This window comes from Papilio machaon, chromosome 9 (genome assembly GCF_912999745.1).
Source record: "Papilio machaon chromosome 9, ilPapMach1.1, whole genome shotgun sequence".
Classification (NCBI taxonomy): domain Eukaryota; kingdom Metazoa; phylum Arthropoda; class Insecta; order Lepidoptera; family Papilionidae; genus Papilio; species Papilio machaon.
Window position 1 is genome coordinate 3,406,388 of NC_059994.1, and position 27,185 is coordinate 3,433,572.

General features: G+C 32.4%; 3 protein-coding genes across 5 annotated transcripts; all 3 read right to left on the minus strand.

Annotated features, from left to right (window-relative positions):
* Positions 1-21: 21 nt before the first annotated feature.
* On the minus strand, positions 22-11,194 carry LOC106718138 (angiotensin-converting enzyme). 2 transcript variants are annotated; one of them, XM_045679355.1, is made up of 11 exons: positions 10,941-11,194; positions 9,587-10,000; positions 9,168-9,329; positions 8,976-9,081; positions 8,527-8,862; positions 7,905-8,151; positions 6,773-6,906; positions 5,783-6,020; positions 2,004-2,102; positions 1,204-1,326; positions 22-512 (listed from the first exon to the last, which is right to left on the minus strand). In XM_045679355.1, exons 1-11 carry the CDS (start codon positions 10,950-10,952, stop codon positions 143-145), a joined length of 2,241 nt encoding a protein of 746 aa, XP_045535311.1. In that variant the 5' UTR covers positions 10,953-11,194; the 3' UTR covers positions 22-142. The 2 variants fall into 2 exon arrangements, with proteins under 2 accessions (XP_045535311.1, XP_014367636.2); XM_014512150.2 differs by lacking the exon at positions 10,941-11,194 and adding an exon at positions 10,237-10,456.
* Positions 11,195-11,890: 696 nt separating this feature from the next.
* LOC106718054 (glutathione S-transferase D7) lies at positions 11,891-15,453 on the minus strand. Its single transcript, XM_045679531.1, has 6 exons — positions 15,235-15,453; positions 14,404-14,584; positions 13,989-14,047; positions 13,550-13,688; positions 12,987-13,148; positions 11,891-12,114 (listed from the first exon to the last, which is right to left on the minus strand). Exons 1-6 carry the CDS (start codon positions 15,285-15,287, stop codon positions 11,974-11,976), a joined length of 735 nt encoding a protein of 244 aa, XP_045535487.1. The 5' UTR covers positions 15,288-15,453; the 3' UTR covers positions 11,891-11,973.
* Positions 15,454-22,232: 6,779 nt separating this feature from the next.
* LOC106718170 lies at positions 22,233-26,930 on the minus strand. 2 transcript variants are annotated; one of them, XM_045679354.1, is made up of 6 exons: positions 26,919-26,930; positions 23,816-24,090; positions 23,435-23,734; positions 23,103-23,200; positions 22,654-22,747; positions 22,233-22,520 (listed from the first exon to the last, which is right to left on the minus strand). In XM_045679354.1, exons 3-6 carry the CDS (start codon positions 23,732-23,734, stop codon positions 22,236-22,238), a joined length of 777 nt encoding a protein of 258 aa, XP_045535310.1. In that variant the 5' UTR covers positions 23,816-24,090; positions 26,919-26,930; the 3' UTR covers positions 22,233-22,235. The 2 variants fall into 2 exon arrangements, with proteins under 2 accessions (XP_045535310.1, XP_014367667.2); XM_014512181.2 differs by lacking the exon at positions 26,919-26,930 and having other exon boundaries at positions 23,816-24,094.
* Positions 26,931-27,185: the final 255 nt, after the last annotated feature.

A 27,185-nucleotide genomic window follows, 5' to 3' on the forward strand; every position in this document is an offset into this window, starting at 1 on the left:
ACAGTATTGATAAAGTCCACACATAAAATAGCAAAAAACTTAAAATATTCCTAACAAAATTAATCGGCGTAGTGGCACATATTCACAGTTCTACTCGTAAAAAGAATCACTATATAATTTATTTTCATATATGTTTAACATATCATACATTGTCCTCATTTACACCTTCCTCTTCTTTCGATTTGGTTTGGGTCATTTCATTTGTCACAATATCTAAAGAGCCGTTCTTAGTAAATCCACACCATGAGAGTACTTTTCTATACGTGTGCTTCTTAACACAATAAGCTATTATCATTGTTAATATCACAAATATGATTATAGCTCCTATAATGATGGGCGGATTTTTATCCATATCTTCAGTGAGATTTGCAAGTTTCTCATTTTCTTTGCGCAAATATTGACTGAGTGGAGCGAAGTATTCTAACAGACCGGCTGAAGATAGATCTGTTTCACCAGTTATCGCTTGTAGTACAGTCCTCCAATCAACGCTGGCACCTAGCGACATCCCATTGCTAAAAAAAAACAACATTATTTAAGCTCTTACAGTCAAGCAAGGATATCTGGCTGGATGAGAGAGGCGCTGCTATCGCAATTAGTTCTATCAGGAAATATATAAAACCTTCAAGGACATATAAAACGGCATCAAAGAAAAAAAACAAGACATGACAAATATAGTACGAAAAAGATCCTGTGACACTTTTTTGAGATTGACAGGAGGGCGCTAGTGTGCTATCATAATTTAATTTGTCCTTTGCCCACCGAGTCAGTTATCCTTGTCAGTCTATAAATCTACTTAATATTTTAAAATTCGAACCTTATAATAGGTCATGGTTAGCTGCGAGCGTATTTATTTGCAGGTGGATGTCAAGTCGGCTTATTGAGGGCGGAGAGTTTATTACTGGTTTTAAAAACATATTCCATAAGCTCATTTATTAAGTTATACTTACATAAAAATAGACTCATAAAAATGTTCTATTTTTTAATACTTTATTTGAAGTTAACTTTATATGTAGCACAAAAAAAAATGTTTAAAAGTATTCGGATTTACTTTCCCATTTTCCAATTCTGCAAAATTAATTCATGTACCATTTTTGCATCAAATTAAATCAAAACAAAGATGCTCGTATATGTTTTAACCTTCATATTAACAGCTAACAACCCAAACGTCTGAGTCTTGAATATGTAATGAGTGAGGAAGGATACCTGAGAAGTTTTCCTGCTTCCTTAACGTCGCGTAAGGAACAGTTATGCAGAGGTCCGGTGTGGTTCGCCTTCTTACACAAAGACGACAGGATTTGGAACTCCAACACGTGCGATACCAAATATCTATGTAATAAACATACCTATAATTTAATTTATGTTTAAATAATGAAAATTATAATTCGTAAGCAATTATTATTAATTACTAAATGTAATTTACGTACAATTAGGTAAAGATTTAAATATTTTACGTGTACTTATTCTGGATAAAATCAGTACGTAACCGATTTTTTTTGTATTTCATCAATAGTATTTTTTTTAAGAATAACCAATGAAAGGTTAGATAATCTATTCATATTAATGACATTGGAGTATCTGTATGTAATCGCAAAAATATATAATACCTATATATTTCGTACACATGATTTATTTACGTAGCTGATAAGAAAACACCAAAGTTGAAATTTTTTGTCAGTCTGTATGTCTGTACTAGCTACGTTTGTTCCATGTAATCTCCTGAATGGCTGCACAGATTTTGATGAGACTTGAACAGAAAGGTAAGGCTGATACAGGCAGGAATATCATAGGCTACTTTTTAATTCTAAGCTGACGAAGTCACTGGTAACCGCTAGTAAAGAATAAAATTGTCATTATAGTGAGCATATTTCCTGAATCACAACAGAAACAGAATCGCTTAACTTAACCACATATAATAAATCGGCGAACGGCTTGGGTTCTAATTTCAAAGTATTTGAATTTAAAAAATTGTAATTTTCATCGTATTGACTGAATGATTTGCTTACGTAATATACTGCACGTGAGACACGACATGATACTTGGCCGCGGGATCCAAGTCGCTCTCATTTCTTGGCACAGGTGGAGATATCCCTGTCTCGTTGACTCTGCAATAACATTCAAAAAATTTGTAGGTCACTGACCTAACGTTATGGATGTCGATTTGGTAAACATTATTGTACTATGGGTCTTGAACAATATTTTATAATTACAAAATGGTTAATTTTCTGAGATTTACTCCTGTAAAATAACAATTTTATCACACACATGAAAGCTAACGGTTGTACTGAGACATGACTAAGACTTTTCTTTCCGTGAGTTTCTACTGCCAACAAGTACCAGAACATATTGACCCCCTTCCCCTAACTTGGTCTCTCAGAAAAACCTTAAGTCTAGATATTACGACGCATAATTAAACAATATTTTAAGATGATTTGCGAAAATTAATATTGAAAACTAATCTCCGCAATAGGACTAAGTATTACATACAAACAACTTGGGTTTCGTAACTTGGTTACGCTTGGCACAGGTTTTGCAATGTTCAGGCGGGGCCACGGAAGAAAGCTAAAGCGTTCCCGTGGCGCCCGCCATAATGCGTTAGAGGGCAGTCAGGTTTTAGTGGGTATTCCGGTCACCTTCTGTGGCCGGCGAGTCCCACACTCCCTACGCCATTGCACAGCCCGGCGTAGGCGTGCGTAAACGCATTTCCTGACTATAAAAAAAAAAAAAAAAAAAAGGTTTTGCAATGTTAAGTAAGACAAACTTGTATTCATTTAATTTTATATCGATTTAAAAAAAAGGTTTTAAATGTTTCAAAAGAGGTTTTATTTAATAACGAATTAAAATATTAGGTCCTTACATATGAAATTGGCGTTTTTCGTACTGGCCACTTTAATCACGAATTTCTCCTCTTTGGTAAGGAATTCCAAATTCAAATTTGTACAGCTATAGACTCATGTATTTGTGGTTCGATGACCGTCATTCATTTGTTTTTTTTCTTCTGTTTTTTTTCTGTTTGCGTCACTCATTTTACAAAATGGAAAACTTAAAATATCGCATTATTTACGAGTACGAGTTCCGCCGTGGCACTAGTGCTGCGGAAACGACTCGAAGGGTGAATGATGTGTATGGCGGTCGTGTTGGAAAAGAAAACACAGTTCGTTTTTGGTTCCAACGTTTTCGTTCTGGAAATTTCGATCTGCAGAACAAGCCCCGTGGACGGCCTGAGACTCAAGTTGATAATGAAGAGTTGAAGGCTATTGTGGAAGCGGATCCATCGCAAACCACGTCCGAGTTAGCTGCAGGCTGCGATGTTAGTGATAAAACTGTTTTAATTCACTTGAAGCAAATTGGGAAGATTAAAAAGCTTGAAAGGTGGGTACCTCACGAATTGACTGAAGCAAACCGGCAAACGCGCGTCGACTGTTGCGTTACATTACTAAACCGGCACAATAATGAAGGTATTTTAAACCGAATCATTACCTGTGATGAAAAATGGGTTCTTTACGATAATCGGAAGCGCTCAGCGCAATGGTTGGATCCTGGCCAGCCAGCCAAATCCTGCCCCAAGCGAAAATTAACCCCAAAAAAGTTACTTGTAAGCGTTTGGTGGACTAGTGCCGGTATTGTTCATTACAGTTTTCTCAAATCTGGCCAGACTATTACGGCTGATGTCTATTGTCAGTAATTGCAAACCATGATGGAAAAGCTAGCGGCTAAACAACCTAGGCTGGTCAATCGCTCCACGCCACTGCTGCTTCACAACAACGCTAGACAACACACTGCGCAACAGACGGCTACTAAATTAGAAGAGCTTCAATTGGAAAGTCTAAGACATCCTCCGTACTCCCCGGACCTTGCTCCAACAGATTACCATTTTTTTCGAAATTTGGATAACTTCTTGCAAGGGAAAAAATTCAACTCCGATGGGGCAGTCCAAATCGCCTTCAAAGATTTTATTGATTCCCGTCCGACTGGTTTTTTTAGTAAAGGGATCAATGAACTACCTATGAGATGGCAAAAGTGCATAGAAAATAATGGTTCATACTTTGATTAATTAAATATATTATATTAAAAAATATTCGACTTTTTGTTCCTCCCATACAAAACGCCAATTTCATATGTAAGGACCTAATAGTTTTTACTCGAATGATAAAACGATGACTACGACCACTTAGAGCTTTTTTAAGATATTGTTTTTTAATGTTTAATTTTATTCCTCAATTTATTGTTAACATTTAGTCGACCAAGATCGTTTAGTAAGCTTGGTATTTATGTTAAATGGATAGACGAAGAAAACTTGTTCATAATGTATCTTTACAAAGATAGCGAAATGTTCTGGGAATTGTTTGAAACATTCACTTTTTAATTTTTATATCAAACAGTGAAGTCATGAAAGGTAAAGATAGACTACTGCGTGACACATCTGTTGTTGTGGATTTCGACTGCCGTGACAAATATTGTTGTCTCTATTTTTGTCTAGAGAGTGACAGGGATAGCAATATGTCAATAGCGTCTCGACAGTGGAATTTGACGGTTATATTTGGATTTTGATTTACCTTGCGTTTTATGACGACTATCTCATATTTACATCTTGCAAACAATATCATTGCGTGACTCCATACTATCTTATATTAAATAGATTTTTTCAAAGAAGTCGTTGAAAAAACCCCGTAATTATGTTTAACACAAATATCCGATTGTTACAACATAAAGCTTCATTGCAATATAATACATAATCTGTTTTCATTTGCTTTATTCGTTTCGGCCACTTCTTCATACTAGGGTCAGATTATATAAAAGTTACGGTACAAAAGTAAATAAAAAAAATTGTACTTATAACTTTAAAGGGTATTTATGAAGTTTTTAACCGGTTGTTTAAAAAGTGCTAGTGTGTTTTGTGAAAGCAATTTCGTTTGCTCGTTGGTATGGACTTAGCCAATTTGACCTTATGTAGATAAACTCTACAAGCATACATTTGAACATAACAAATACTAATAGAAAATAGACTTGAAGCATCTTTACACTGTTGTAACATTACGAGTATTTGCTTTTTTAGAAACTTTAAAGTAGTTCTTTCTCATAACGATTCTAATATTTTTTAGTGTAATAAAGTTACATTTCGAAGTAACGTCAACTAGAATTCCATTTTTGGTATGCAATTTCATCAATAGGATATGGTTTTTCCTACCGACGGTTCTATTTACTTTTGAATTTTATGTTATATCTCTTCTAATGATGTTTAAGTGGGAAATATCAACATGTTACAATAATTAAAAATATTCAATTCTTTGAGATATGGTGAAAGCCGACGCGAAGTGAACTGTTTTCAATAAAAGTTTCTTGCAATTTACTGGTTATTTATGTTGCAGTTTATTTTAATACTCAGAATTCGAATCACGGAAGGTAATTGACATTTGCCGACTAGTTATCCTTTTATAACAGAAGAACTTAACTAAGTTATTCACTGTCAATTCAAGTATGTATTAAGTAAGTAAGAACGATTGTAGACTTAAACCTAAAAGCGGTAAAAGCTGCTTCAAATATATAAAACTTAGGTTAAAACAATTAAATGACGTCTATTAAGAAGTTTTATGGAAAAAAATCATGTATTTTATATTCAATAGAAAGTCGTGACTGACTCAGAATGTAAGTTCGATTGTAACCTCTTGTAGCCTAAACGTATAAATCGATTTTGACAAATGCGGTATTATTTGGTTAATATTCTTAAACTAAGTATATGTGATAAGTCGCGGGCAACATTTAGCGTAAGATAAATCTAAAATACCTGAGATCCCACCAATGCTGATTCCAATTCTTAAGACTCGAATTCGCAAAGATGTCCCAACGCCATCTATCGAGCACGTACGCATATGCAACTAGGGGGAGTTTCTCTAACGCTAGCCATAGCAGATGGTTGAGTTCAGCACGAGGCCCCGTCGTGACCTGCGCCAGGTTCAGGGTGTTAAGATGCGCTGGTGACGTCAGCTGCACAGCTACGATGTCGGAGATCGCATCATGGAACGCTGGAAATTAATTGACTGTTAATAAAACGCACGAAGTAACAAATAAAAAATATTGTGATTAAATAACTTGTGGATATATAATTATTATATAAGTATTTTTTACTTAGCGGATTTTTTATGTTTGTGTATAGCATTTGCAACTTAAAATTAAAATTAAAATAAAATTAAAAATAATTAAATTTTAACTTAAAATTGTTTACACTACCTTCGTTGAAAATAACAAATAATAATCGTAGTTTAGACAAAACTTAGTATTATCTAACCCAAAGTAATACTCAACAAAAAAATTTGGTCAATATTCACCTTAAAGACACTGCATGTGTGTTAAAAACAACAAAACATGACATAAATATCAAAGAGCAAAACCATAAATATTGTTTCGTTATCATGATCACGATATTTTAATATTCAAATATCAAAGTATATAAGTATATAAGTATATAAGCAAAGATACAAGTTATTCATTTCATTACATGTATTCATTAGGCTCCATATCAAGGACATTATTATAGTTTTTACTTTATTACGTCATATCTACTCCAAATATGGAGTAGTTCCTCCAATGATTAGAAAAAAATAAAAATAAATTTACAATTGAAAATTAAAAAACTTACTATATTTATTACGAAAAGGTAAAAAGCATGGAGAATAAACAGAACGGACAGAAAAAAGGTCACTTTCGGGTGTGCTCCATTCACTACCCGCTGTTTAGTGTTCTGTACAATCGCTATAAAGTTTGGATAGCACTGTACCTGGGTTAGGTCCGTCTCTATAGAGCGGCTGCAATTGTCGATAATGTTTAAAGTACTGAACATGGCCGAGCAGTCTAGCCGCACGCGACAGACCCACGCTCACGTCGGTCAAGTTCTCTCCGCACCATTTGATCCTGACAACAAACTAGAGTTAAGTCGAACACACACAGAGAATTCAGCATGTGTATTTTGGTCCTGACAACAAACTAGAACAGACATAGAGAAATATGCTATTATCGTACCTTTACATAAGTAACTGAAATCCTAATTAATTGTTAAGATCCATAGTAAAATCTGGCTTAAATAAAATACATCAAAAAGACTGTACAATTCAACGGCTTCATAAGATTGAGATATTATTGTACAAAAATTCAAAATTGGATATTATTAGCATATAGGTTGCTGTATCCATTAAGGATAATATTAACGTAGAATCATCATCATCGTCTCCCTGTTCTCTTTTTTTATAAGAGAAGGGGGCAAACGAGCAGCGGGAACACCAAGGTGTTCATCGACGCCCATGGACATCTGCAATACCTCTTCCCTAGTGAAGGTCCACCCTGTATGTACTTCTTTGATAACTATCAGATTATCATATCTGAATTCACTACCTTCTTATACGTATCCTCTTTCACATAATATATTCATAGATTTTCGGTATTCATTTACTACTGTAGCGACTTTATCAGGAATATTTTAAAAAAAGCAACTAAGTATGCCATTGATTTCTAAGCACCTTGTACTCGTAATATAAACGTGTTCGGAATAAATCCTGGATTTCTATTCATTTATTTTAATAATGACCAAATTTGTCTCGTTGTTACTGATGTTTTAGGGTCGCGCAATTTTCCTCGTCAGCAAATTAATATCTTCATTATATTTGCTAGCGTCTTTTATTCATTCAGTTCGCAAATAGGACCCGTCCATTGACCTTAGATACGAAGACATAAAAATGTTTCCTTAACGTCTTTGATGAGAGTATAACTAAAGGTCTTAGCACTAATTAGCATTTTTTATAAAGTTTAAATGAAATATTAAGTAAGTGACGAAAGCTTAGAATTTATTTCCTTTCTATACTCGACCATTATCTACTTAAAACGACAGAAGTAAATAATAATTGTATTATATTTACTTGTAATTCACTCCATCACACATGTCATGGCTTGAAGGTAGACAGTTAGCAGAAGTTGCAGTATCCCTTATGTCTTGATACGCTTGTCGGGCGCTCGCAAAACCAAGGGACTGATGGAAATTATCTACTGCATCAAAAAGATCCTTCGCTTGCAGCATTTTATTGTTTATTGCCGTGGGTCTTGGAATGTCGGGGTAAATTGCAACTTTATTGTAAACTGCTTGCCATTCTTGCGCCCATAAGTTGCCTGAAATAAAATAATTTTCTTTTCAACTTAACAAATTTGCTGTAACTTTTCTGAAAGGCGCTCTAACATTTTTTTTTATTTACTTAAAGTACGAACACTAAAAGTATCATCACATAAAAAAGATAAGTAAATATTGATATTACTGGTCCAAACATTTTGATTGCCAGACAAAGGGTCAGAACACGTAGCTCTTAAAAACTTTAGGTCAACCCTATCACTTAGGATTTCAGTAAATATTTATGTTTATACTCATAGATATAATGAGTAAACAGCAAAGTGAGTATATTGTACAGAATTCCTCAGGTATTAAATACGCTGTCTATTTATGTATAGAACATTAATAAATAAACGAATATTTTAATAACAGAGTCTTACCGAGAATATGTGCAGGTATAGTTTTCTCTTTTTTAGATAGTTCAGATTTGAAATGCTTCTTTAATTTTATCCTAACATAAGTATGTAATAATTTATATAGAGGTTTAATCTCTGACCAAAGTCTATTAACCGTTTCTTCAAAATGATCATCTTCAAATGTATATCTCCACATATCGCCAGCGTCAGTGAAGTTTTCTGATTGCGCTACATTATTCATTCTTGTAACATAATCATTGAAAATAGGACGTATTTGTTTTCCAGTGCCATCTCTAAAGGCTTTCCAATAATACAATAATTCCTTCGTATCGTTATTTCTTTTGAACACCGCAATAACATCTGCAAAAGTAACACAGTAGTAAAGCCAACATTAGTAAAGGATGATGTCAAAGGATTAGTATTTAAAATAAATAAAAGTAAGTATGAATATATACCAATAAATAACAACTTACCACTCATAGAACGTAAAGATTCGTCTGTATTACAATTAGATGCGTTATAAGCGCATACTGTGACTCGACTCCAAATCCGTTGCATTGTGTCTATTTCCTCTCTTTGCTGCAAAAATAAGCAAATCATAAAGATTCAATGAAATGTTTCATAATAATATTTTCACGTTGTACACATTTACAATTCATTCTTACTTTGCTTTGTGGCATTTGCACGTTGGTCCCCCTCTCTTTGATGATTCGTAGCTTCCTCTTCAATTTCGGATCGTTCAGTAGTTGCCAATCGTTTAAATATTTCTTTTTCAACATATTCCAATATTGCTTTTTTATTTCGTCTTCTTCTGCAGCTATTGATATCTGGTGAAATTTTAATAACAACAAAATATTAATAACAGAATTTTATTAATTATCAATTATTTTTTTTAATAAAAACAGAATTTGACTGTGGAACCTTACGATATATAATATATCTTTTTTTTTTTCATTTCATTTAATCTACTCATCATAATATTACCCGAAAGCAGAATTAATTACTCATTATTTCCTATTGACAATAATAAGTCTGTAAAACTTTCTTTCCTTCACACTTTCAACCATGCTCGTAAATTACTCACCATTCTATTCTTTTTGCTTTCGTTAGTAATATCAGTTACATAGGACCAAAGTGCTTCCTGCGACGTCTTACAAACGTCTAAGCTCAATTTATCCATTTCCTCCATAAAATTTTCAAGTGTCATATTTTCCTTTTCCAGTTCATCTATTTGAAATTTAAAATTATCTTCGTCTTCAGCGTTTTTCTGTATTATTGCGTTTGGATCTAGAATTGTTCTCATAGCATCTACTAAATATTTTTTGTCTTTCACTTCTTCACCATCCGTATCTACTTCATGGCCACTTTCATCGGATTGTTCTAGTGTTTTATTAACTTTTATCAAATTCTTCTCATCCGCTGACATTTCTGAGGTAGGATTTGTTGGGTATTGCACCGCAAACGATATTGACATTGTAACAATTATACATATAATTTGCTGAAAACAGTTATCAGTTTGATTATTTTAATTGAAACCTTTTTGGTAACGCACATATTATTTTAAAAGTATGTAAATTATATTCAGATAAATTCCGCTATAGATACAGCAAGTAACCTAATAAGTTAATTTTCCTGAAGTATGTCTAAGTTTTATCAAGTTTCAGTGCACTAACTGCAATCGACATTGACAACAATGTAGTTTATGAACCTAATTTATTTAAAAAGCATTCTTACTAATCGTCTGGCGGTCGGCATTTTGTCAATTTCATCAATTTTTCAGTAAACTCTCCATACACAAGTTGATGAGAACACCAACTAAGTCAAAAACCAAATTTGGAACACAGCACACAATGGGTACTGCGTACAATGTTCTTTAAAATGTTTGCGATGTTTTCGTTTCACGATTTCACGAAAAAAATAGATACATTTTGTACGTAACAAGAAACACGATAGCTGCTAACATAACAACTAGTCTGGTATCGAGACAATGTAAACTGGGACAAAGGTACTTATTAAATAATGATCACATCCTGACTACCGCAGTCTGCAACGCCTGACTCATTCTACGGTTAGTACAAATTTCATTGACTTTCAAATAATTACTTTATAAAAACGATCGTGGTAATTCATAACATTTTAGGCACTAGTGGAGTAGAAAGAGATTGCGGATTTCTATGTGGCGTAAACATAAGTATGTACTGTTATTAATTTAACTTTCGAAATTCAAAAGCAAAATGAAATATCAATGTAAAAAAAACATTCACCGTTTAAATGTTATCGGAGAAAATAAAAATATCTTTTTATACACACGTATTGTTTCCAAAAAGTCATTTCGTTCAATCGTTCGCGGTAGCGGTTTCAATTGAAAACGACACTTCAATTTCCTTTTCACTATTTCGATGTTTCAAAATAAATTCACATACACAAAATATACTCACCGTTAGATACATGATTGATAACAGTCCATAAAATTACGCAACACTGGTAATATCACATCTACATAACATAGTACATAGGTAAATGTACATAAGTAATATAAGTACGTGTTTCTTCCGCAAGCGTTGATACATGAAAGACTTTGAGCACTAACGGTCGATTGTTTGTGAAATCGAGGCACTGTTTGATCGTTTTGTGATGAATTTTTTCAAATCGGAACAATCGTACGGGCGAGATGTTTTGAAAACGTGGGACGTATGGCCGACCCGCGGCGAGCGTACTAGCATTGTGTCTTCAAATGCTTCAGATACAACGCGACAGGACGTTCTCGTGCGAACGGAAACTATCTAATATTTATTACTACCCTTTGTTCTTTACTATACGCGAATAATACGCTAGTTTACATAAGTATTATACAATCTATCGATTCCTCGTATATCAGATTATTACTGTCTAATAGGACGTCTGTAATATTGTTAATTTGTTGATTTTATAAACTAAGCGACCAGTGTGTGACTTAAACCATGTTATGCTATTACCCTGGTTTTTGTAATGCTGACTAATCTAAATTGTATATGCTTCTAAATTGTTTTTATACAATAAATTAAAAAAACTTACTAAGTAAATACCTGAATAAGTGGTAAAATTTGCACTGCTATAATGCCATCATCACACACTAGCATAATATTTGTTGAATTACAAAGTGTCATCTCCAAAATCAAAAATCAATTTAATAATTGTTCTAATTAATCATATTAATTTATTCCAGAAGTCAGTGAAATTTGAATTATGAAAGTAATTTAAAGAATTTAAATAAATTCTATTACTAAAAAATACATCCTTACAAAATTAAAAAATTTAGTCTCAAAAAATTATATGCCCAGAAACTCTAAAGTCAACTTGTAAGGAAATAAAACGCTTTCGTTAAACCTTAAGAAGTTTAATAGGTCATTGATAAGAGTAACAATAAGCTTTTATTACTAATGCAATCTACAAGGCATGGCAAATTGCTTAATGTGCGTGTTTGTATGTAGTTTATTCTTTCTTCAACATCGTTGCAAGTTTGTCTGCGTTACTTTTGTTGATTTCTTCATATCCGTAAGGTTCCAATTCTTTAACTGTTCTTTCAAACCAAGATTTGACGTTAGGGTAAGAACTGTAGTCGAATCCCAAGCTCTGAAAATATGATAATTATTACTGAATATTTGAAACATTATTCTTTTAAGTACTGGCCATTTGTAAATCACAAGATTGTAGAGAACAAGGTTTAATTATTATTTTATGGCGTTGGTCTAACTTAAAGCAAGAGATGGAAGTCTGCTAACTAAAAATAACGTAAGGCTATGGCTATTTATCTGAATTGTTTTTAATAATCATTAGCCATTGTGTGCGACTTAATTTTTGAATTCTCAATTATGTTAAAACATTAAAAATACAATTTGTAAGAAAGTTAACCACGGCTATATTATGACAGGCGAAACATACATACAGGCGGTACATACATGCGTAAAAGTGATTTAACAAATTTCTCTTCTCTGCCTCGTCTATGAGATTTGTGAAAAATCGTTACGAGATGTTAAATGTACCTATCATAAGCCTTCAACTGTTCATACATGTATTCGAAAGTGTTAGTGACTCACTATATTTTTATTACTTGCTATTTCAATTGTTTGTACTCGAATACGAAGAGCAAAATAGCAGAGTTATAGATGTAGATAAAACGATAGTAATCATGGTAGAGTAAACAAACATGAGTCATTATCTATCAAAACAAAAAAAATATAATAGCAATTATTTATAATTTATAATATAAATTTGAGAAACAATTGAGTTGTAGGCGCTGGAGTGACATGTTTATAAATTTAATGGGAATAAGTAAATAAAATATAGATGACTAATAATTAATCACAAGATTTTCAAACATTTTTCATTTCGAGCCAAGCGATCAAAAGAGTTACATTTCTTGAGAGCCGATTATAGTATTCATTTTCATGTGTTCATTTTCATGTAGTGGAATTAAATATAAATAGAGATGGATCATTACTTACGTCCAAATTACTCATTGTAACCACTGTGGTAATATCTGCGATTGAAAGTTTGTCTCCAGCGACGAATTTTCGACCTACCAGCATTGAATTCAACCAGCCAATTGCCTCTTTCAACTTTTCAGCTTTCTCTTCATTATATTCTTTCCCTGCTAACATGGGCCACTGAAATAATAACATGTGCCATTTTTTGATGCAAGTATCGATAGAAATCTCTTTAAAGACTATAATTTGAAACTCAAACTGCAAAAGTTATTATCTATCTATTAAATTATAAGTACTACATGTCCTTAAATAATAAAAATGAAACTAATAAACAGGTTGTTTCGATGGCAACAACTTCATTTTAGTAATCATAGTAATTATTAGATATATTGTTATTTGAACAAACATATTTACAATATCAAGATTAAAGATTTTCGATTAGATTTCAATCAGTACTGAATGTAATTTACATTTGACATTATCGATGATAATGATCCAACAGGACCAATTGTCCCAACTTATTGTAACCAGAGACAATAAATAATCAAGTTTTGTAACAGAATGTTACACCAACAACTTACGTATAATTCCATAGACTTCTGTAAGAAAACCAAATCGAAGTAAAGGCGCTGATCGACCACGGCTCGCTGCTGAGGACCATTCGGGTACAAGGCATCGTCCACACCGTACGCATTCACCAAGTACGCCATTATCGCACGACTATAACGTAAACTTTATGTCAATACTTTAAATAATGAATTTAGTGACAATGGTTAGGAAGTAACGTAATTTTTGCTGATCTTACATTGAAGATTAGACTAGAGAGTTATTGGTTAAAGCTAAATGGAAAGCGTCTTGCTTGTCAACTGGAGTCGTATTCCGTCAGTTCATGATAGGATCAGGGATCACTTCAATGAATAGCCCTAGTTGTTTTGTTAAGACTTCTTCAAATGAAAGTTTTGGTAGCATTGGCCAAGGAATTTCAATGATTACTCTATGTAGGTAACAATTTTTTTGTACCTTTCCCACAATATGAAACCATTATCGTCTATTGTAGGCACTGTATGTTGAGGATTCATCTGGAAATAACAAAATTAATATAGAAATTGCTTTGAATTTAAACATCACATTTTTAACTAAGTACCCAGAAGGTATCAGAGTGAAGCTGAATATGCGATCAGTCAAACTCGACTTTTGGAAATTTACGAAAGTGATTAATATTCTTGTTAGTAACGTTCAAACATACACCATAATAATCCAGTGTCATAACAAAAAATCATTATCGTACATTTATAAGAACAATCGGTATAGGAATAAATGATTACTGTACAGTCAGCTGCATAAAATTTTAAAATTTTACTAGTTTTCAGAAACTTGTAAACGCCTTTGCAATTTGTTTACTCTCTGTGAAGAAGTTGACACTCTTAAAACTAACCTTTATAAACTCTGGCGTCTTTTGTTCTCCCTCCATGATATTAATCAGTATCAGTTCCACCTTCAGTCCCAGAAGTTTTGCAGTCAAAAGAACAGCACGACACGGAGGTGAGAGTGGATAGTAATATACTTTTATTGGTTGATTCGGCATCTTACTGCGTTTCGATCGAGCGGCAGCGCTTCTAAAATATATTTTTTTAACAGTACAGAGAAACAAAAATTACTATGTTATAAACCTGTGAAGAAATCTGGAAAGAAATTCAAATATATGTGTGAAGTCAACCAGCCCGCATTGGGCAGCTTAGTTGCCTGAGGCCTAGTCATTATAAATTGAGGGAAGGTTTCAACATTGCTGCACTGCACAGCTGAAGACGATGCAAAATACGTTATCTGTATTTACCAAACCTGTGGTGTAATTTCAAACAATTCACGAATAGATTAAAAACTTCCCTAATCGTAAAAAAGATATAAAAGTACATATACAAAAAAAACCGTGTATCTCTGCCAACCAATTTAAACCAAAATTGTGTTCTATGAATTAGCAAAGATATAAAAAAGTTGATGTCGTATAAAACAAAGCCTGTTGTACAAACTTTTTGAAATACACACTCTGTTAATGATGCTAAATTTATGTTTGTACATTAGTAAGAATATTCAGGTCTCCAAACGTGTGTGGAGTTCACGAAATAATTAGAACGATTTTGCATTAGTTAACAACTTTCCATTGATGACTTAAAAACTAGCTTATTGTGCTTGAATTTTACTACACGTACTATATGTGAATTTTTAACTACAATACCTTTCACCTAAGAGACTATAAAGAAATGCTTACCCATTTATATTATAAACTAGAAGTATAGCAACAAGCGCTAAAGCAAACTTCATTTTTAAACAGACAGGGACTTTCCTGGCTTTAATTATTCTGTCAACCTAACGACAATTATGATTGCTCTTCAATTGTTTTTTAAATCTTCATTTATTTATTGCTTATTGTTTAATGTTTTACTTCGGTAGACGAATCAACACAAAAATCACAATAACTTTGATTTAAAATATCTGATCTAAAAATGACGCGGTACAAATGCGCACCAACAGATTTATACCCTAACGTAATGATAGTACACCATTGTAGTTATAATAATGTTATGGTGACGGAGATCATGGAAGAGTGCACAATAGTAAGGTGATTTGCAAAAAATAGATTAAAAGTGTTCATTTTCATGTAGTGGAATTAAATATAAAAATACCACTCGATTTACTATAAATTCTAAAGACAATTTTTTTTATTTTGTCTTTCGCGGGTTTGTCCAGTCAATTGTTTTATTAATTTTTATCTATACTATCTATACATTATTAGAGTAAATTTGATAGTTTATCGTACAAATATGTTTACGTGTGTAACGTCACTGCCGTAAAACTAGTATTGAAACATATTCTTGTCACTGTTTTCTTAAAAAGAAGGAAAGGGATAACTAGATGTGGTGTTTCTATAGTGGAAACCCACTGTTACTTTGTAATTTAAAAACTGCATCTTGCTTATGCATTTTTGAATGTAATTAGTAGAGAAATACACACATGTTTTTAGAATATCCGGTTTTCATATGTACATTTAAAATAACATTATCTTTTGATGATTTTCACCAAATTATACATCATAAGTTGTATAATGACTGAGGTTAGTAAAACGTGATACGTAATTTCGCACGGGCTGGTAACAATATGTAGCCTTGAATAAACAACCATGACATGTTGTAGTAAAATTTTATTCTAGAAATCTCTTAGCTTACAAATTACTGGTAATAATTGGCACAAATAAAATTGTACTTATAATAAAGTATTTTAAAGTTTTGAACGTACGAGAATTCTGCTCCTTATATTGTTTAACATAATGTAATAAATTTTATGTGAAAAATAATTATTAATAATTGATTGAATTGCATTTATATACACAATTTGTAGTTCAATAGAATTGATGATAGATTTGCGTTATAATTTTTCCACTTTATTTTCACTTTTTACTGCCGGAAAATTGAATACACTATACAATTTAAACCTTTTTTAATAACACTTATACGAAATATGGCAAATTTGTCGTAAAATTATTTTTTTCTGTACATTTGAATTTATTTATCGTCCAACACTTCCACTGTAGATGCACTGCTGGCGTTATCGTGCTGTTTCTCTTCCATTTGATCCATTTCCTTATCACCGACATTTCTCTTTGCATTCACATCGGATACATCGGTTTTAATAGAATTTATACGTTCACGGTTCTCATTCTCAGCACCAAGCGGTCCTGTTTGAGTTATTTTAACTTTCTTACTTTTAGTATTGCCCATTTTGCGTGGTGAATTACTACGATCCCATATAACACTGGCACAAAACACAGTGCTCTAGCTACAAACACAAACAAGATAACGCTCGAATCTTTATAATTAAAACGGTTCCATGACACTATGACGTCACCCGATAAAAATGAAACAAGTGCACTGGAAACTAAAATGCAACTGGCACGAAGACACTTTGTTTAAAACACATTTTAATCACAATAAACGATAAGGCGACAATGACACATTGCCCGTACGAATGTTACAGTGACCAGATGTTTGACATTCGTCTAGTCAACGTGAACAAGATAAATCTGGTCTTAATTTTACAGCAAATTTAAAAAATACATTCTGAAGACGCAAATTATACGACGTATTTTAAAGCAAGCGTATGTGACTAATCGCACACAGTTTAACAATATGTACAGAGGTTTTAACATCTACTTAGTGATTCATTAAATGACGCATTTATTTAATTTAGCATCACCCACATGGAATATTAGTAACAATTTTAATACATGTCTTTGTAGACTTGTTCTTATTTTACATCGAACAATTTGTATCATATTCAATGCACTTTGTCGACATCATACAAGAATAAATTCAGTAATATGTTAGAATTTAAACAAAAGGAGCTCCCGAAACTAAAAAAACAAACGACTGATATAATTTCAAATCCTAATATTTTTTTCCAAATGATTAATTTTTCCGAAGAGCACAAAAGTGACCTGATAATTATATGACCTTGTTCTAATTTATGTGAGAAAACAAATCGATAGAAAACACAATCGATAAAATGATAATTAATCAAGAGGTGGGGTCAAACTCATAACCCAAAATATATATTCGTCTATCACTATAAAATTGCATAGCAAAGGTGTGAAATTTTTGCCACGTAATGAATAATAATTTATTATACACAGCAAATTTTACAATTTTAAAATATTATAAACTGTTACTGGCTGAATTTTAGACAACAGCTGTACAAACAGCGCTACATTTTATGAACAATTTTAACATAAAACAAAAAGTTTGCAAGTCCGTATTAGTGATAAAACCCTATTTGTAATAAGAGAGCGTCAGTGGCTCAAGGGCTAATTAAGCCGAACTTCTAATGTACAAACCCCGTCATGTACAAAAGAGTTTTGATTTTCGAATTTTATAATGTAAATTTATCCGACGTTCTTACGGTGAATCAAAACATCATGATGAAACCTGCACATATCGACAAAGAAATTCAGAGATGCGTGAGCAGTAATCAAACTAGCACTAGGCCAGCGCGGTTGACTATGACTTACTCGTAGTGGTCCTAACTTAGGTAGACTCCGAACTCCTCAGACATATATTAAGCGAAGTAATAATTGATTTGTTTCAGCAGTGGAATCTTTTTTCTGTTAATATCCCATGCTGTTGTTTGCACATACAATTGGTTAAGTACAAGACTCTTCAACGAAATATATAATTTGCTTATCATGCCGCACATATGAAAATTACTGTTCCTCGTGGTAAATACACAATAGTCGATGTTTATTACTGATATGATTACAGATACAACGCATAGTGCTAATTGTTTTGTCGCTTGTAATGCGAAAACATTGAGATTTAAATTGACTAACAAATAATTATAGTTTATATAAAAAAAAATTGCAATAAGACATTCGTGACATCATACATATTTTTATCTCATGTATACCTTATAGACATTACTTAATGGACCTTCTAAGAATCTTCAAAAGATCACCCCCCCCCCCCCCCCAAATAACAAAAAAAATATAGCCCTTTCAGAATATTGGCGGGAATGTAACGTAATTTTACGATTAATGTCTTTTTCATGATCATCTCTTCTTTACATATTTTTTTTGGAACGAAGTTCCTTATCGCGCGTTATGAAAGGGGGCTAGACGGAAAAAATTCTTACGAAAAGTTGTCACGACACTTTTTGTTATAGACGAATGAGCGCTACTTCACCATGGCAACGACGTGACAATATATAACGAAAATTCATAGAAATGAAATGTACTTCTTGTGAAGACTTAAGTTTTTTATTCATAGAATAAACATTGGTTCCTTCACTAATTAATTGTAAGTAACTTCGTTCCATCCGGGTGTCCCTTGACACCTCTCAAGTTTTTCTCCTTCATATAATTACGAACGTTAACGTATGAGGATAGTTAGAATATAAAAAAAATGTACATTCATTACAGTAATTAAAGTGTGCTGATAAAATACATAGCAAGAGTGTGTTTACAAAACAATATTGTTTATACGAAATAGAGATAACGGGCATGCATAAAGTGTCAGTGAACATTTACTTTTGATAAAATAAATTGATAACTGAAATTATAATAACCCTTTTACCTTGAATATGAAAAAAATATTGTTTTCTAGCCATTAAATATTTTTATGATAATAGATGGCGTTATCGTCAATTTTGAAAATGTATTTTAATAATCACTGTGAGATGTAACAAGAAAAGATATGCATATACAGGACTATGTAAAGGTGATAAAAACCTGTTATCAAATATATAAAAACAAATTAATTTTTACATTCTAAATAAATTATATGTGCTATAAAAAATTGATATGAGTTATCTAATCAATAAAAAGTAAAATATATATATTATTCGTTGAAAAATCCATCAGAAGCTTAAACAACGTAAATTAAATATCAGATAAATAAAAGATGATCAATTGATTATTTATTTATCACGATATAAAATATATATTACATGTTTATGTAAATAACTAGGGACTACTGTATTTAAGGTTATTGAAGAAACGCACTAGCATAACTATTTTTAGATTCTTATCTTTTAAGATAGTATGAGGATAAACTTTTAAGCAAGATAAGTTTACAGTTAAATAATATATTATGAGTTTCAGAAAAATAAAAATAATTTTACGTTTATGTAAAGTCATAAATATTTAAACACTGGTTTATTGTAAAGAAATAAATCATGCAAAAAACAAGTCTAACATATAATTTGTTAGATTTTATTGAAATCTAACAAGGTACATATATAAACTAGCAGTTGCACGCGACTTTGTTTGCGTAGAAATATGAAAATGTAGCATCCCAACAGTGCAAAAACTTTTCCAATCGGCTCAGTAGTTTCGGAGCCTATTCAATACAAACAAAAAAACATGCATTCAAATCTTATCTATTTATAATCTATATTTATATATATAAAAGAAAGTCGTGCTAGTTACACTATTTATACCTCAAGAACGGCTCAATCGATTTGACTGAAAATTGGTGGGCAGGTAGCTTTGAACCAGGAAACGGACATAGGATAATTTTTACCCCGTTATCTATTTTTCATTCCGCGCGTACGGAGTCGCGGGTAAAAGCTAGTATTAGTATAGATATAATGTAATGGTCACTAGTTTCTGAAACTATGAAAGAAATAAAAACGAAATAGAATGATATCAGACTCGGCTCGAGTAAAGGAAAACATTTATGCACAAACAAGTACATAATTGCGGAATGACTTTGAGGACATTTCTATTATACGAGAAGTACGTTGCCCTCGCGTTGCTTTATTGTTTCATTTATAGAGCAAGAGCCCGTGAACCCCAGACCTTCGTTATTTTATAAAAGCTGAAAGTTTGTCAGCGCATGCTCCCAACACAGGTAAGAACGATGGACTATTATGAAGTTTGGGTTACCGTGGCTTTGGCAGGTAAACGGTACTAAAGGTGTGTAAAATACCGATCTAAATTCATCAAATAATAAAGTGTGATTTTTTGGTATTACCTTCAGAATATTATTAAAAATCACGTTATTGATTGCCAGACACTTAACATCGTGGCAACCCCTTGCCAGACACCCCTAATGTTCATGAAATTATAATTCTACTTATATTATAGTATAAAAGCTGATTTTTATATATAATACTTAGGTAATAATTAGATGATGTTTCCTCATCAGCCAGACATTTTTGATGGTTCCAACCCCTTGCCAGACAATGATGTAGGGTCGCTGTAGGAGCGAGCGCGAGGCAGTATATGTATGGTGGGTGCGAGTGAGATGGTGAGATAGGTCTATCGTGATCTCTCACTGCGCAGTTGTTATTTCTACTGCGCATGTATTGTTTAGTACTTAGTATATGTTTACATCAGCTAAAATAATCTTATATGCTATCTTCAAGTATTATTAATTGAATAGTTATTATAAATTTACAACATAAAATATTTCGAATATATACAGACTATAAAGTATATTCAATATATTATTAGTGTATGATACGTACATTATATGCTTACGATTTTGTTTAAAAAATTAAGTCATGGGTGATATGTTAATTTGTGTTATTTGTAAGAAAAGTAGTGGTAAAATAATATTATTTTCTGACGAGACATTGAAAAAATGTGAATTAATTTTAAAATTGCGAAAAAAACATAACCTTAAATATAATAACATCATTCTTCCACGTGAATATACAGAGAGTGGTTATCACAGGGAATGTTACAAATCATTCACAGGACTGATGAAAAAATATTTTACCCCAGAACCTAAAAATTCTAAAAAGACTGTTGAAACAGAGCAAGAAAAAGAGCCATCTAAAGACGTAAATATATCAACAGACGATTCAATACCAGGTTCATCGCATTTGTCTGAGTTAACTGTATCACACCCACCTTCAGCTTCTCAATCAACAGAACTTCAACCTTCCCAGGCAGCTGTGGACATTCGCGGACTTGAAGAAGTGAGTGAAAATGCTAATGCAACCACAGAAGTAAATAGTTCGATTCAAAGTGATACCAGTGTTGATATAAGTAAAAAAAATCACTCGCACCCACCATACATATACTGTCTCGCGCTCGCTCCTACAGCGACCCTACATCATTGTCTGGCAAGGGGTTGGAACTATCAAAAATGTCTGGCTGATGAGGAAACATCATCTAATTATTACCTAAGTATTATATATAAAAATCAGCTTTTATACTATAACATAAGTAGAATTATAATTTCATGAACATTAGGGGTGTCTGGCAAGGGGTTGCCACGATGTTAAGTGTCTGGCAATCAATAACGTGATTTTTAATAATATTCTGAAGGTAATACCAAAAAATCACACTTTATTATTTGATGAATTTAGATCGGTATTTTACACACCTTTAGTACCGTTTACCTGCCAAAGCCACGGTAACCCAAACTTCATAATAGTCCATCGTTCTTACCTGTGTTGGGAGCATGCGCTGACAAACTTTCAGCTTTTATAAAATAACGAAGGTCTGGGGTTCACGGGCTCTTAGACTATTAATATAACTTTCTTAAAACCGCAGTAGAAAAAGCAGTCCAATTACATTTTTTTTTTCGGTTTAATACAAAACCTAGACAATTTATTAATTATTTATTATTAATTTTAAACATGTCGGTAAGACCTTTTCCATTTATTAAATTTCCCATTTACTTTATAGAAATAATAAAAAATAACACCATTTTACTAGAATATATCTTTTTATTTAAAATGTTAATTGAAAATATGATTCTTTAAAATTCATATTACACTGCGTTTTCTAATTCCCTGATCTGTAACTTTTTGTATCTTTTGGTATTTGTCTATCGCCGTCTTCACAAAGTTAGCAGCAGTACTGATCTTCTCTAAACGTTCTGGTGTAATGAAGGACCTCATTTCTTCGTGTATGGGACCAACTCCTTGAAATGTTATGGTGCAGAGATTGGTGTAGGAACAAACTCCAACGGTAATAAGAGACCCAATGAGTAGAACGAAGACGCTGTTCAAGATCCAGCCAATAGTTCTGCCCATCAAGTGGACAATTGTCTGAAATTGTTGGTAACAAAAGTTAGTAAGTAAGAAAATTAATTTCATCAAATCGATGCATACATGACTTTAAAACAAGAATTCGAAACTAATCTTATATGCAATGCTATGAAAATGTAAGTTCAAAACTCACTCTAGAATCAGGCACTTGGCTCCAAAGAAGTCCAAAGGTGGAAGTGTCAGGCTCTAACAGGTAATCACTAAGGCTGTTTCCGTAAACATCGTAACTGAAAAGTTTAAAATGAAATTATAAGAAAAATAAATGTTTTTATATTTTTAAAGCAATTGATTTTGAGGGCCAAACTTAATAGATTCCTAGGATATTGAGTGCATATAATACGTAATTTCATATCTATGTATATAAAAGAAAGTCGTGTTAGTTACACTATTTATAACTCAAGATCGGTCGAACGGATTTAGCTGAAAATTGATGGGGAGGTAGCTTAGAACTAGGAGACGGACATATGAACTGTTTTATCTTGTGTGCATTTTTTTTATTCTGCGCGGACGAAGTCGCGGGTAAAAGCTAGTTTTAAATACATAAAACAAGCGTAACTATCAAAATATTAACTTTTTACGTACCCATTGCCGTAACCATAACCGGGAGCATATGGAATATCGGGATATGCCACTTCCGATGATGGGTGTCCGTAACCGTATTCCGGTAAAGGTAAATTATCCTAGAAAATTAATTAAACAATCATAATTTCTATTAATCTGAATTATTGTTGCCTTGTTCTTTACAGTTCAATCTCTCTTATAGTAAGAACTTGATGCGACACTAATAAGGGTTGTAGAGCTCAATTTTTAAAGTGTTTTTTATGAAAATCCTTCACAGCAATATAATAATTAATACACTTCATTCCAGTATCTTCTATTATAATAATACCCTATTAAGTAACAATGTCACTTACCACTCTATTGACATCGGTGGAACCTACGGCGGAGTCATCAGCTAACATGTCATGTTTCACGACGGGTCCTTTAGACTTCACCGGCTCTATCCTCGCCCTACCTTCGTTCTTGAACTCTTCACCTCTGTATACAGGATGATGTTCTTTTTCATATTGTACATCTTTATTAAAAACATGCTGTGTTTCCATTGATATATCAGCATTTTTGAAAGTTGATAGTTTCTCTAGCATATGCGGTGTTGGAATTTCAGCAGCTAAGGTTGCATAAACGATTGCTAACAAAATCCCTGATATGTACATCTGAAAAAGACCATTAAAGATTGAATTATTGAAGTATTATTGTCAGAAATAGAATTACGAGTATAAAACATTATAACTTACTTTAAGTTCTTTCGAAGTACACTCGATGAATTCAAAATAGGTAATGTTGCTTTTAAATTGTTCCTTTTCTATTTATAACGACTTGGTCCCTTGGGATACTATCAGGTTATCTTTTGGACATTGTTTTAGCAATGGCGAGTTAACAATAACCGAATGAAAGATAAAAGATTCGTCAAAACTTCGGAATGTAGAAAAACAACGGGAATATACGTAGAAATGATGCATCGAAACAAAAGATCACGTAAACTTTTTTGTTGTGTTTAAAATTTTTATAACTAAATTGAAGAAAAATTTTCAAAATTTATTATTCATTTCGTAACGGTTAAAACATATAAAATTGTACTTGGTCATATTATTTTCACCTATTGATAAGTCGAAGTTATGAAAATTTTTCTATAGGTTTGTTTCGAAAGCTATTCATTAAATTCAATACTCATTGTAAAAAATAAGTCAAAGCTTCGTTAAAGCGATGAACTTTAAACATCATTAAATATTATTCAGTTTAATGCAAAGAGCATAAAAATGATAATTTAACTAATCAAAACTATATGTAACATTTTTAATTAACTGCAATTATTTTTATGTATTTCATAGCTATAGTTACGACTGTTTAAAGGCTAGTACAAAACATATTCATGCACATTCCTTTCATGCTGAATGAATCTGAGATAACTGACTATTTCGACAATCGAGATTCCGAACTTCCGTAGAATAAGTCGTTACTTCATCAGTAAGGGAGCCCCTTGAATTCCCGCCAAGGACGTACGACACGTTATAAATTAATCAATAACAATACGACTTCGACTCATTTATTGAAACATGTCGGCTTTACGAGTTCTCGCGATACTTGTTACCAGAGAGTAAAAAACTGAATCAATACTGTATTAAAACAGAAGTAATTTCACAGGCAAATGTAGTTCTTTTATATGTACCTAATACAGTTTATTATCTCACTAATATCATAAATGCGAATGTTTAGATTAATGGATGTTTGTTTGAAGGTATCTCCGGAACGGCTGAACGGATCTTGATAAAATTTAGCACAGATGTAGAACATAGTCTGGAAGAACGCATAGGCTAGTTAGTAAGCTTTTTTTTAATTCCGCGCGGACTGAGTCGCGGGCTACAGCTAGTTTTGTGTAATGGATTTCCACTTCCTGGAATACCCCTACAATTTGACTAATAGATTAGGCAAATTAGACCTAAACATAAGGTAAATCAAAAACTTAATAATTTGGTTCTAAGATTTATTTTAGGGAAATAGTTACTTTGTAAGATATATAGTACTCATCTTTAATAATAAAAATTAGTTAAGGGCAAATAACAATATACCTCAAAGACACAAAGTTACTAGTCAGGTAGCTGGAGAAAATATTTAGTTAACAAATGTAAATAACAATTATTCTATTGTTGCAAGGTTCTTTAGACATGCGATTGCAGTTTGTATTGATAAGTACTATTTAGTGACTCACAAGAATTGCTTGCTGATGAGTCTGATAAAATAGTAGGTACCTGGTACTCTCTTTTTTTTCTTTCTTTTGATTATTATTTATTTTTCATACAACTTGTGCGAACGAAAGGTATCATTCCTTTGTATTGATTGGAAATAAGCGTAGTAGAACTTTGCAATTAACAATTTAAAGCAAACAACAAAATAAATTTGATCTTTTGCAAGTGTACACATTATAGTAAAATGCTATGTGAAAATCAACCTAGGACTCTTCAAGTCAGCTTTATTAAGCTACGAACCACGATATATCGAACTAACCGTCTATTAGTCATGTTTGTGAAATGTCTTTATCTTTCAGTTTTTTTCTCTACTTCTAAGAAAATGCAATCAAAATATTTTATCAGTGTAACTCCTCAGGGTATTATTACTTTTAAACACTTCTTAAAACAGTCATCCATTAATCATTAACTTAGAATTTGACTAATGTTTTATTTAACATCATGTTTTCTTAGCATTATGACGTAATATTATTAATAAATTTTATGTATTTCCTTGTATCTGGGACTCCGGTTCTCGTCACAACACGAAAAAATCTTATAAGAAACCAATAGTAATAAATCGAATGATTAGTCCTGTTGTGTTTTGCGAAAATTAATCCCCAACTAATTCCACCTCTAGCTTTTGACGCACTCTTTTACAGTCTCTATAACACTATTATGGTTACTGATAATGTAATAAATGCAGAACGTATATTACTCACCTCTTAATATATTCCCAAAATATTTTAATTTCCTCTTCAAAACTTATATTCATAATAAAAATACTTGATGTTAGGAATATAATATTTCCATTAAAATCTAAACACAGCTGGCAACCCTAACTTTTTGTGTTAAATATTCTCATTTAAAATTAAACACGTTATTGCGCTACATCAACACGATTTTATAATAGTGTGCTACGATGGGAACTGCTGGCCGCTACTTCAACCCTTGTCCTCTACGAATGTCTACATATCTATAGTTATATACTACAATATTCAGGGTTGAAATCAATCGATATTTGTATAAAAGAAACGGAAGGCAATGTGTGTTTATATCAATTTTTCATTTATAAAGTGAAATCAGACAATGTCAATTGGTGTAGAAGCCGTTTGTTTTCTATGCGATTTATTACCATCGGGTTTCACTGCCAAAACACTCGTACAAAAACACGGTTTCGTGTCATCGCTTTTGTTCTTGAAAAAACTGGGATAACAATATGTTTTTGTGTGGGTGTTTCGTCAGTGGATACTGACAGTTAGGTTGTAAACCAAATGCGCATTTATCGAATATTTTTCTTTTCCAGATTTTAGATAAAAATAATGTACCGTACGAAGATGTTTAAAGTGTTATACTCTTTTCTAACTATGTGCTTGAGACTATAATCGTATAATAAATAAGATTATCTCGAAAAGTGATGTCATCCTAATCTGTTTTGACGTGTTCCTATCTTCCGGTCTTCAAAGAAATAAATGTGTATCATCGTCCCGTCATCTGCTATTAAATTTCCAAGATAACGAGAGTAGCGAGACTAAGAAGTTTACAATACACACGGTCCTGATGTAACTGTAGTATGTTTCATTGCCAAAGAAAATCTTGAAGAGATAATACTAACGGTTAAGAAAAAGGTCATCGAAAGATAAAACTTTCGCTTCAAATCCTGCAATCTACTATTGTACCGTCTTAAACGAAAAAGTGATGTGGTTTATCATACATAGTCAAATATTCAAGATTATCCTTCAGAAATTATCCAGGTTTATCTAATTTTTAAATCCTTGACGTTGGTGTATAAAAAGATTGAAAATTATCTATGGTATTCTAAATTATAAATTCTAATTCTTTACTCTTTGATGTGGTACTGATAAAAGATAAGTTAAAAACA